The sequence below is a fragment of the Amblyomma americanum genome, chromosome 1 (genome assembly GCF_052857255.1).
Source record: "Amblyomma americanum isolate KBUSLIRL-KWMA chromosome 1, ASM5285725v1, whole genome shotgun sequence".
Taxonomy (NCBI): Eukaryota; Metazoa; Arthropoda; class Arachnida; order Ixodida; family Ixodidae; genus Amblyomma; species Amblyomma americanum.
In genome coordinates, this window is record NC_135497.1 from 462,288,843 (window position 1) to 462,300,558 (window position 11,716).

Sequence of the window (11,716 nt, forward strand, 5' to 3'; positions counted from 1 at the left end):
CTTCCCTGTCTAAATATTTTTTGCTCCCCCCTCGATCTGTGACGTCTAATTTAACCATTCTTGTTTTATTTGCAATAAATTTATTCTGTTTCTTTTGATGCTTAGTGTTCAGCTTGTATGCTTGGTATATTTCCCCCTTGTTGCCTATAGAATGCGTGTCATAATGTACTCTACTCTCTTAGAAGCCCAGTTGGGTTTGCAGTATTGAAAAAAATAATAAATAAATAAATATTGCAAAGATCTGTGCCTTGCCCTTACACGTCAACAGCTGCTCGCATCTGGTTTCTTTACGAGGTAAAAAAAGGCCGCTTGTTGCGTCTGTTGCAAAAGAATAAAAAAAAACAGTTTAAACAATGGTGAGAGCGATGTGAGTGCGTGCGGGCATACACGCGTGCGTAAAAACACTGTTCAGACTGACGTGAAATCCCATCTGAAGTTTGTGTACAGGTACTGAGTATCTAAGCAAATCAACGTGTCCATTCGTCAGGGAGTAGGTGAGAGGGTAACACACGGGACAACAAACCCAAAATGGTTGCGAAGAAGGCATGAAGTTTAAGACCTGCGAAGGCACATTAAACGCGCAGCTTGGCTGTCAAACTGCCCAGTTTATAGCGGGTGGTATAACAAAACAGTGCCGGGTTCTCTCTGGATGAGTGTTTTCAGTGCCGTGCTCGCGTCCACACTGTGAACACGAATACGCCTATCAGGGAGTAAAAAAGATTGTAAGCTGCGCACTCCCTTTAGAAAATGGAGTCTGCCAGAGGGAAGCTTACTTACCTCTATACTGTTTTCTGTTTAGGGAGTATGAAGCCGGGCGTTCAATGCAAGATTGCATAATATCCTCATTTCAGAAATGCGTCTAAGTGCACTGGCACATTTTACCCCAAAAGTATGGGGCAAAATGCTACATTTAGAATTTTAGAGCCGCAATCACGGATTTCGCCGATAGCTGTTTGAGGCCTGAGCCGGGCGGTATATTAAACAAACCTCTCTCGGTTTTCAGAAAATTAGAGGCGCATAGCGAGTTCACTTTGTCGGTGGACACCTCAAGCGCACCACGAACGCCGACTAAAATCTTGGAACTCAGTGTTTAATACCCCTGTCACACGGGCACTTTCGATCCTCATTGAACTCGATCTGCATCGAGATTTTCGAGCACGCTCGAAACATCCGGTGCTACACGGGCATTTTCGATGCTCATTGAGAAGTTTCCATGATGTGCGTTAGGTGGAGCCAAATGTTCCGTAGACAGTGATAACATGGCGATGTCCGGCAACACTGTGCAGTCGGTCGCAGCGGCAGACAAATCCGTAGCCAGATCGGTACATCTGTGAATATGCGTCAGGTTTCTAAACTTGTGCGCACCTCTGCCGCTGTGCAATGGAACCAGAGGGTTCCCAACGCCTCCGCGATTTCAGCATAGACTGCGCGTTTCGCTTCTGGCGCCGCAAATCATTTAGGCGGTCCTGCCAGCAGTCGATGAGAGCGGCTGTTTCGCGCTCGCTCCGCAGTTTCCGCGCGACGAGCAGGAGAACGCCATCTTTGGTTATACTGGCGGCGAAGCCTGGAGCGCCGTGTAGAGATTATTTTCAAATGTTTGCATATAAGCAGGCATAGTCCCTGAAAAATGTTCTGTCTTACATTTTAATCAATTACAAAAACAGCAATTGTGGTTTTGTTTTGTTAATTTGTGTTTATTTTTATAGCTTCATGAAAGCGAGAGTCCTTTCGATTGTGCTTGGAACCTCAAACACTCTTGAGGAATCGTCATCGAGTCAAGCAGGATCGAGCTCGATTTCGCTTGAAAGTGGCCCTGTGACAACCGTCGATCTGCATTGAGTTCGGTGAGCATTGTCTTAATGAGGATCGAAAATGCCCGTGTGACAGGGGTATTAGTCGGCGTTCGTGGGGCGCTTGAGGCGTCCGCCGACAAAGTGAACTAGATATGCGCCTTTCCTCTTCTCAAAACCGAGAAAGGTTTTACTGCGCATATAAGATTAAGCTGGGAATAAGACTGTCTCATTTACTTCGTGGGAGCCTCCTCTGCTCTCTCGCTCTCTCTCTCTTTCCTTGAAGCGCATAGGAGACAATGGCGATGCCGCGTCGCGGGGCTTAGCCGATGAGAAGGCGGAGCGGCCTCATAGAACGCCGGCGGACTTTGCACCGCTTATAAAAGTTGAGCAGGGGTAAGCAGTGCTAGCGCACCCTACTTCGCATTTGATTAACACCGCAAATCAGCTGAATTTTTTAAGCATTATATTTTATCGTACTCTACTTCAGCTAGGCGTTTTATTTCTACTGACCGGGATGCCAGGACTGCACCAAATAATTCTTCTATACTTCCTCGTTGATGCGCGCGAACAAAAATAAGGCGATGAATTGTGTCGCCTTTCGTTGCGCTCTCCCCTATGTGCGGTATGGTACGTGATGTTTAACGTCCAGAAGCGGCAGATGGGCTATGACAGACGCCTTAGGGGAGGCTCCTGATTTATTTTGACCACATGTTCTGTAATGTGCACGGACATCGCCTGCATCAAAATGCGACCGGCGCGGCCGAGATTCGTCCTTGGCTCAGAAGTGGAGCACCATATCGAACGAACCACTGCGGCAGTTCACATTCTGCGTGAATCGGAGCGCATAGAACTGAGGTCGGAGGTGAGAGCACTAGGATTAATCCAGTACCAGGCGCAACGCAGCTTGCGGAAATGTCGTTTGTGGTTACTGCTTGAACGCGATGGAACACCTATTGGCTGCGTATCAGCGTCGCTCTGATTAGCTGGCTGCATTTATTTCTCTTCGCCTTACGGAACGTAGCACACCACATATATGTATCTTGTTAACATATTTGCTTCTGCTTTCCCTGCTGTATTCTCTCGCATGTGATGCGTATTTTGCCCTAACGAAGTGAGCGTGAAATGGGAAGTTTAATTTGACGACTGAGGAAAGAACGTCGTATAAAACACGCATAAAGCCCACAGTATCCGCTGCGGTTATGCGCTTCGGCCAATTTCTGTGGCTAAAAGTGCTCGAACTGGACACGCAATCTTGGCTACACTATCCTCAATACCGCTGACGCCAAGCGACATGCGGTATTCCATTGCGTTTGTCATGCCCGGTGGAAGAAAGAGCAAAGACGCACTGTCTGCCTTAATTCACTTCCCGAGGTGATGAAAGCCACGGACGTATGAGTACGTCACGTGCGCATTGCCGACGCAGCATGTGAGTCAGCTCCTCGCGCAACCAACATGATTGCATGAAACGCGTCTAGAAGCAGGAAATCTGCGCCACGAAGGCAAACGAATGCAATGCGAAAGCCTGGCATCAAGTTCTCGAAATGAGTCACTTGCAGTCCATTCTTTACTTCGAGAGAACTCTTGATTTTCTTTGTCCCCGTTACCGTTATTAAAAGCAGTTGGAAATTTTAAGATAATCCTCGGGCAGCGGCTGAACCATCATAAACGGGCGCTAAGCCTCACTTTTTGGCTTCCTTGCTGGCCTTGCCAGCTCGTATGCGAACCTCGCGACAGCTGGTATCCATTCCACGAACGCAGAGTTGGCTCAAGTGGTTTGGACAAGCCCCACGCTTTCCATCGCGCTTAACCTAACAGGCAATGGAGGGCGCCACCAGCGTCACGCAGGGTACGGTGTAACCTTGCCAGATGCCACTCGTCAGACCGCTTTGAGAAGTGGCGCTTTCTAAACTTAGACCCCCGTACTCCCAGCTTGTGACGTAGCTCGAGGAAGAGGAAAAGAGGGCGGCGGGCTCTTCGCCTTCGTTTCGCAGCAGAGAGTTCTGGACGCCGGCGCGCCAGATCTCCCCGCGGTTTGCTTGCGCTCAGCGTCCCGATAGAGCCTCGCTCGTCCATAAATACCCCGAGGGGGGTGCCGCACCACCATGGACAGGTCGCCCTGGTCCCGAAGAGAAGCGCTGGAGTCTCCGATGGCACGCAGCGAGATCGTCATCCCTATCCACTCCCTGCAGAGTGTCCCACAGGAGTCGTACCGGACAGAGGTGCGGCGTCACGTGCAACAAGTCCTGGAGCGGGCAGCGGCGAGGCCCGAGCACGACCTGCGCCGCGAGCTGAGTTCCATGTTCAACCATTTTCCCATGCGGTCGCGGCTTCTGTACGGCTTCGACGACTTCGATGACTTCTTCCGCGACATCGTTCCGGCGCCCACGTTCCCGTCATTCGAGAAGGCCTTCCGCGAGGTCAAGACCACAGTGGACGAGCACAACAAGCTCCTGATGGAGGTTGACGTGCACGAGTACGAGCCAGAGGAGATTACGGTCAAGGCCATCGACGGCCGACTCCTTGTGCACTGCAAGCGGCAGCGCGCTGGCTGCACCAAGGAAACCCACCGCGAGATCTCGCTGCCGGACGGCGTGGACGTTGAAAGCATCACCTCCAACCTGACCGCAGACGGCAGGCTCAAGATCTGCGCTCTTCTACCGGGAGCTTATGGCTCACAGGCGCAGCCCGTGCAGCACGCCACGGCCGAGCCCGAAGGAGACCAGAAGGCCGAGGCGTACCTGTATGTCAACGACTACTGAGCGAAATGATGAGGAAAGCGGCTGGCTCGGATCGGATTTCAGTTCGAGGACACCTCGCACGGAAACCCGACCTGAGCTCCGCACACCCCACTCCGTATTTTCTGTGCGGCGCTAGCCGTGTAGGCAGTTATGTGCTTTTGCGTGCCCCGTTCTCTGTACCAACTCCAGGCAGCGAGCCTCTTTCAGTGCGTTGCCACTTAGTAGATCGTGCTTTCACTGTATCCCGCAACGGCACTTAAATGGTGCACTTGATCTAGAGATATCAGAAAACGTTAATCAGATGCACTAAGCTGTTAGCGAAATGCTGAAGAAGGAACGCAAACTGGCGCTTATTCTTAAAGAGGATCGTGTCCTGTGTGTTGTTCTCGAAATTCTGTTTGCGCCGGGTTCTTGATAATAACCTTAACTCGAGAGAGTGCCGTGCTCGTTGAAGTGCTGCAGATTTGGTTAAGCAGAGCGAATACGCGCTGGATGTGATATGTGAGCTTCTGAGAAAAGAGCAGACGTTAGCAAACGCACGTATGGGTGGGAAAACAAAAATCGCAAAACTGTCAGCATTTGTTGTCGTCACTGGTACGCCATAGCGAAATAAGAATTATGTGCTTCAAAGGTAAGCTGGCAGAGGGGCCTTGTTTGCTTGATGCGTGTAGTGAACTCAGGGTCTCGTTACTGCTGCTGTGTTTAGAACATTTCCAGCATAGCTGAAAAAGAAACGAATGGCAAAACTCATATTCTTGAGGTCGTGCGTAGTCACGTAATTCTATTTTCCTAATTTTTGAATGAACACTACTGTTATAGTGTAGTACGAAAAATCTCTAGAGCACGAAAACGTCTCAAATCTTTTTCGTGATTACCAGCACTGGCAATGGTTACCTTGCTTCTTAATACACGCTGTCCACAGGTTGTGTGACCTTGCCTGCATTTTCAGTGTTCTCGATCTTCTTGCAAGCAGTGACAGGAAATACAGAAGCTCTGCAAGTGATTTACAGCTCAGGCAACGAAGGGGCATTGGTGTCTCCACAACTACGATTCAAGTCTCTGTTTCAAACTGCTGCATCGTGAAAACTCAGTCGTAACTGGCATTCCTCGAATACTTGTGAAGTATCTCTTTTTTTGTCGGTCTTTTAGAGGCGCTTTGAACTTCAAGCCATTGTGAAGGTAAGCTGTGACCTTGATGTCAAAACATCGTTTCACAGTATAAAAATGCGCTTTTGGTATGAGCTTTAAGTTCCTTAGATCATTACCAGACGTTTTATCATCAGGGAAAGAAACGTAGATTTATAAGTGCGCATGAGATTTTCCGAGCTGCTTGTATTGAAGTCTAGTACTGCAAAGAACTGTAAATGGTTCACACTATGATAGCAATTATCAAGTTGTTTATACCGTTTTTCTGTACTTTTGAGTTAACCTAGGATAGCTAATATTTCTCTGGTGAGATCTGCACCGTTTATTTCTGCATGTTCTTTTCTTTTTCTTTGTTACACTAAGTGATTGAAATGTTACGCGCGGACTCGTTTCTGCGCCAGTTTCTCTTGATTTATGTAATATATGCCAAAAATTTAAGCCGTGCTTTGTAAGAGGCGAATGCTGAAGCTCTCTCTGCTGTACAATAAGCGTCACTTGAAACCGTTACCCTTCATTTTTCTGCCCACATCTCTTTTTGTACAAATATATAAACGTTTACAGAATAAATAAACTTGTTGTCATGTTCACAAAAACTTCTGTTACATCTTAGTTCTTGAAAACAACAAGCGCAATAATAATTTTCACGGGTCATCCAGATATTGACGCGAATGCTGCGTGTTAAACCCGAATGCTCTTAATAATCTATAGGGATGGGCTTCGATTAGACTTAAAATTGATGCATCGGAGAGATATGTTTCTAAGGTATTTACTCCGATATATTTCTGTTTTACATCTTTAAAGTGGCCCCAACTGGAATGTGATGCCGAGTTTAGATGTTACTTATTGATTTTATTGATTGTCCGTTTCTGCCTTTTTTGACAAGAGCGACTGGCTCACTGACTACTGTGTTTTCACATCTTATAGCGAACGCTGTAATAGCTTCGGGCAAATCATTTAGCAGCAGCAATTTAGGCGGTCAATGGAAGCTGTGTAAAACGTTGTTGAAGTGGAGACCACCGCCACGTACCTCGAAGCGCGATTGAGGTGTCGACTTACGCTGTGACCCAGTTGTGCGCGTTTTCTTTCCACGAAACCAAGAGAGGGTTTAAACTGAGAACAGGACAACACTGGGAACTGGACCATTTGCTTCGTGCAGGCGATCCCTTGAGTCTGTGAAATGCGCCGAGAACGCGACAGAACCAAAGAGCGCAAGCGGAAGAAGATCGGGTTTTTCTTGAGCGTATAGACTCCAAAACGGGCCTGTGAAACGCCCATACGGGTAGTCGCCTTTGAAACGTCAAAATGGTGCTTCTAGGGTACTAATGCCAATCAGCTTTTGCAAAATATTGCGCTAAGTCGGTGAGCTTCGATGTAAAAATTTCTTGTTTGAAGTGGTGAATTTACTGTACTCGCAGCCAGGTCGATCTTTTTATGATTATAGTAAGTGTTTCTTGGCAGAAGAACTACAGAGCAATGGTACTACACCAGTCTTCGTTGAATCAGTGTCAAGAATAGCACATTAAGGTGCTGTCTTTGGACAGAACTAGCCTGATGCTGCCTAACCCCACAAAACTGAAGGGACTAGACACCGCGGCTTCCTCATTGCTTCTGTTCAATACACGCTAATGTTATGTCACGTGTTAACATGACAGTGCGCATGCTCATGCGCATACTTACAGCCATAACAGCACAAACAGACGAAGCGAATAGCACTACGCGTTAAAGATTTCTCAGCTGATTTCTACTTTCCATCGGGCGGTGCCCGCATCCGGGAAAGAAATTATCAAAGTGTGCACACGCAAGAACAAGGGAAACTAACAGCAAGGAGCCGCACACGTGCAGGTACTAATAAAGACTGAAACGTAATAAATCGATAAAAATTAAACCGTGAATGACAGGTAATTGGTCGAAAAAACATGCGGCTCTTGCCGTCTCGTGATTTTAATTTTAATTTTTGTAGTTGTAATGGGAGTTGTGGCGAACACGGAGGACGCAATTATCGGTGAATAGCACTCTCGAACCTGGATGCTAAGATGGCCTGAATAATGACCGGCAGCTTTCGTTCGTCTTCCTCCTGTGTTGTCTGTTGTGCGCCTGACCATTTATTCAAAGCCAAGCGCCAACTAGCCCCCCAGAATGTATTACTAAACCCAGTCAAGTCGACTGCAGCTGTGCGCGCGCACAATGCCTCTCGCTGAAACAGCATCCTGTCTAGCCAACACGTTCCGCCCACGTCTAAGGAAGAGCCAAAGAGTGGACCGTCACTGCAGGATGAGGGCTAATTGCTGCGTTTTCTAACTGAACCCTTTCCCGCTGCTGGCAACATGCGCAGACTTAACGTTTTGCTCATTATGATAAATCCAGGAGCTCACAAACAACGACACAGAGCGGACAAGCGTTGTGTCTCCTCTGTGTCGTTGTTTGTGAGCGCCTGGATTTCTCTTAATGAACGTGTACCAACTAGCTCAGTTTTCTGCCCCGTTGCAACGTTTTGCTTTTTTCTGTAGCAACGTGCACACTAAATCGGTTCAACGAATTTTTTATGTGCTGGTGCAAAAGGGTATGTCGAATCGCGGCAACATTCCTTTCTTCTCTTGGTCATTTTCGTGCAGGGGCTGTTCTTAGCATAGTTAATGAAGTCTTATGCAAAGGCTTCCTTAATACTTTGCCTAAACCCTGCTCCTTTCAAACAAGCCCGTCGCATTCGGAGTGGTGGAAACCAGCATTTCGCCACTAAAAGGGGAAATGGCAAATTACGCGCATGTGAATGCACTTTGCCGCCATGTATCTGCCATGTGCATTCTTAAGTGCTGAGCGCGCAATGACTCTGTTCGACTTAATGTGTTGTTGTGAGAACTAAAGATGATAGGGCCCACATTACCAGCCATTGTGCGGCGTCCTGTGCATTTTGCGGCGTTTCTTTTCGCAACACCTCTTAAGGCAAAATAAACTTGTTCCCAACTCCAGCGGAACCTTTATGCACACGTTTGCCTCGCTGAGTGGCGCCAGCCTTATACGAGGACAGAAATAGACACGGCCAAGAGCGCTGTGGCGAAGACAGAGATGAGACAAGTAACAACGTTGCGTAGGAGACGCAAGCACACCATTCCATTTTCGAGTTTATTTCTACCAATCAGGAGATATGCCAACTTATCAAGCTTCATATGTAGTACACGTCTCTGATACGAGGAACTTGTGCGATAGAGAAGAGAACCATTGAGAGATGTGGTATATAGTGACGTACAAATATCACGGAAGAAACGGTTTGTTTGGTGATACCTGCAGATAAATATGCTAAAACAGGCGTGTAACATACTCTGAAAGCCTTTCTTTGAAAGCTTGCTTTCCACAAAAGTCTCACAACGGGCGTGGAAAGGCGCGGAATAACGCGTGATACTGCGCGATTCCATCAAGATTCGCCCGTCAACAAGTGTACATCGCCGCCTGTCGTGTCATGGTGGACGCTTGCCCTCAGCGACCATTCTTAGAAAAGGCTGTTAGAGCGCCATGTGGGCGTGCCCTTTTCATAATGTGATTTCTGCACGACCCAGAAACGACGTTCAAGCACTGCGACACATGTGCCGGTGCAAACGAGCGCAATCGCTCACTCAAAACCAGCTGCCATGCAGCAAGGCAGAAATGAGGAGGTCGTGACCGCCCAAAAAGGGAGGCGTGCAGCCCAAAGTTTAGCGACTGCGCCCGAAAAGGGCATTCTTCCGGTATTTTGAAGGCATGTCGAAGACACTGTGTTCATTTTCCAGTTAGCGGATCTGGATACCGAAAATCGAAATCTGGCTCCTCGGCTATGAAGACTGGGTGTATATTCGGCGCGGAACGCAGGAAAATAAAACTTGTTTTTGGATTTGTCGCTTCGTGCCAAGGAAAGTAAAACTCCCCGAAAAAGGCGTGCACAAAATCACGAAACGTAGGAATGCCACTTCGAGCGCATATGTAGGGTGACCCGACGTCAGGTTGGTCTTCTCTGCTCCAAACAAGCTGGAAAAACTTAGCAAGCTGGTCAATTGAGCAGATACGGTGCCAAAACAGTGTGGAAAGAAGCACGAAAAAGCTTTCATTGATTGTACAAAGGAATTCGTCTACGATATTCCTTTATCGTGTGGATCAGCATACATAGGACAAACTGGGCGCTTTTTGAATGACAGGCTCCGAGAGCATAATAAAGATATAAAAGAGTGCGCAAGGAAGAACTTGCCTGAACACGTGACCTCATGCCAGTGCGCTGCTACTTTGGACAGGACCAAGGTTCTTAAACGCGAAAAGAACCAGCTTGACCGCTAACTTTTTAAGGTGTATGCCACACATCAACGAGGGGAGAAGTGCGTCAGTACTCGTTCTGTTAACATGGAAAGAAAAGAAATCAGATTTCTCGATGGCTGATTACAAGAATCTTGTCACCTAGTTTTAAGGTTTCATGCTTTTTTCATATGTATGAGCTTTATATATTAACGTTGCTGCAATAAATTTCTTTCAGTTGATAGTCAGCGCCCGTGTGTGTGTCTTCCTTTCTCGGTCCCGTCTGCTGCGCTGTTTCCATGCAAAGATATGTTCCTTATTCGTACAGATTTTTTTATTCCAGATATTTTGGCGCAATTTGTCGTTACTTGAAAGCAGCGCCTTGTATTTGTGCATCGCAGCATGTCACACGTCTGCATATAATTCTTCAAACTCGTAAATTTTGCCTACATTGGCCAGCGCAAGTTGCAAATGCTCGCTCCTGAAAGCCATGCATTCCCACCACTAACGATGCATCCTAAAAATTGCCGTTGTTGTGGCTAAGTAGAAGCGCTGGAACGCGGAATAAACGCTGCTCGCTTACTGCCGCAGTAAGTAGTCTTTGACGAACCAGTGGACACGCAATAGTATCGGCCGCTTGGAACGAACTTATTAAAGGGTGGGGCATAATTATTTGCCAGAGGTTTATTTTCTTCTAGTACACTCAGGACGCTCCGCAGTGTCTACCCTTATTTGCAGCGCAAAGGCTATTCCGGCAAAAATTCTCTTTATATATGAAATTTTAAGCTTCATGAGAACGGGTGCTTAAGAGAAAATGCGTAACGCATTCTAGCATACTGGTAGACGGCGATAACTGCTCTCATCAGGCCCTTTGTTCCTGTTAGCATTAAACAGCGCGCTCGGCTACCTTCGGCTCTTTTATTGTGCGGCGAGCAGCGTCCGAAGAAGAGAAGGTGGCGCCGCGGGCGACTGCACAACATTTATTGGAATTGCATCGACGCGGCAGTCGGCGGAGCGGAGGTGCTGTGCGTAGTATGTACTGACGCTGCCTCCTTTTTTTCGGATTCTGACCTGCGCTACAGTTACTTCAAGTAAGGTGTATGTATATATTGTTCGTTACCAACGGAATGATGCATCGAGGCACTCTAGCTCAAACTGCTACTGTGTTCAGTCGCTTCTCTTTTCGCGCTAGGTTCACCGTATTTCGTTTTATTCATGCAACAGTTATCGTTGTTTGAAGCGCCCGTAACGCTGGAACTTGAAGCACCGTAGCGAAACCAGCCGTGGTGGCTCAGTGGTTACAGCGTTCGGCTGCTGAACCTCACGACGCGGGATGAATTGTTGAGCTAGGGTTATCGGGTGCGCGGCACATCAGCAGCGCAGACCAGAAAGGAAGGCGAATAAGTAGGAACTCAGCGAGGAAGATTAAATATGTGAAGAGGCTTGTCTCGAAACGAGACAAATCCACCTAAACGCATACTGAGAGAAACGGAATGGGTAGTGCTCTCTTATGCGATGTGTTTACATGTTAGAGGAAGTCTACGCCAAGGTTTAATGAGAAATTATGGAAATAATGTTTTTTTTCAATGTGAAAGTCTAGATGTGACCAAGTTCTGCTCAGACAGTCACTAATGGATCTGGCGTATTGTACAGAAGCAGGATAATGGTTAAATTTTTTTTTAACGACCGGATTGGCCCTCACGAATTCTAGGTGTTAGTGGGCACCTTTGACACTTGCAAGCTTGGATAACACTTGGATAAGCTTTCCATTGCTGCAATATTTTT

The 11,716-nt window shown here is 47.3% G+C and overlaps 1 protein-coding gene across 1 annotated transcript; it reads left to right on the forward strand.

Annotated features, from left to right (window-relative positions):
- Positions 1-3,712: 3,712 nt before the first annotated feature.
- Positions 3,713-6,270, forward strand: LOC144116034 (heat shock protein hsp-16.2-like). Its single transcript, XM_077650697.1, has one exon. It carries the CDS (start codon positions 3,896-3,898, stop codon positions 4,550-4,552), a length of 657 nt encoding a protein of 218 aa, XP_077506823.1. The 5' UTR covers positions 3,713-3,895; the 3' UTR covers positions 4,553-6,270.
- The last annotated feature ends 5,446 nt before the right edge of the window (positions 6,271-11,716 follow it).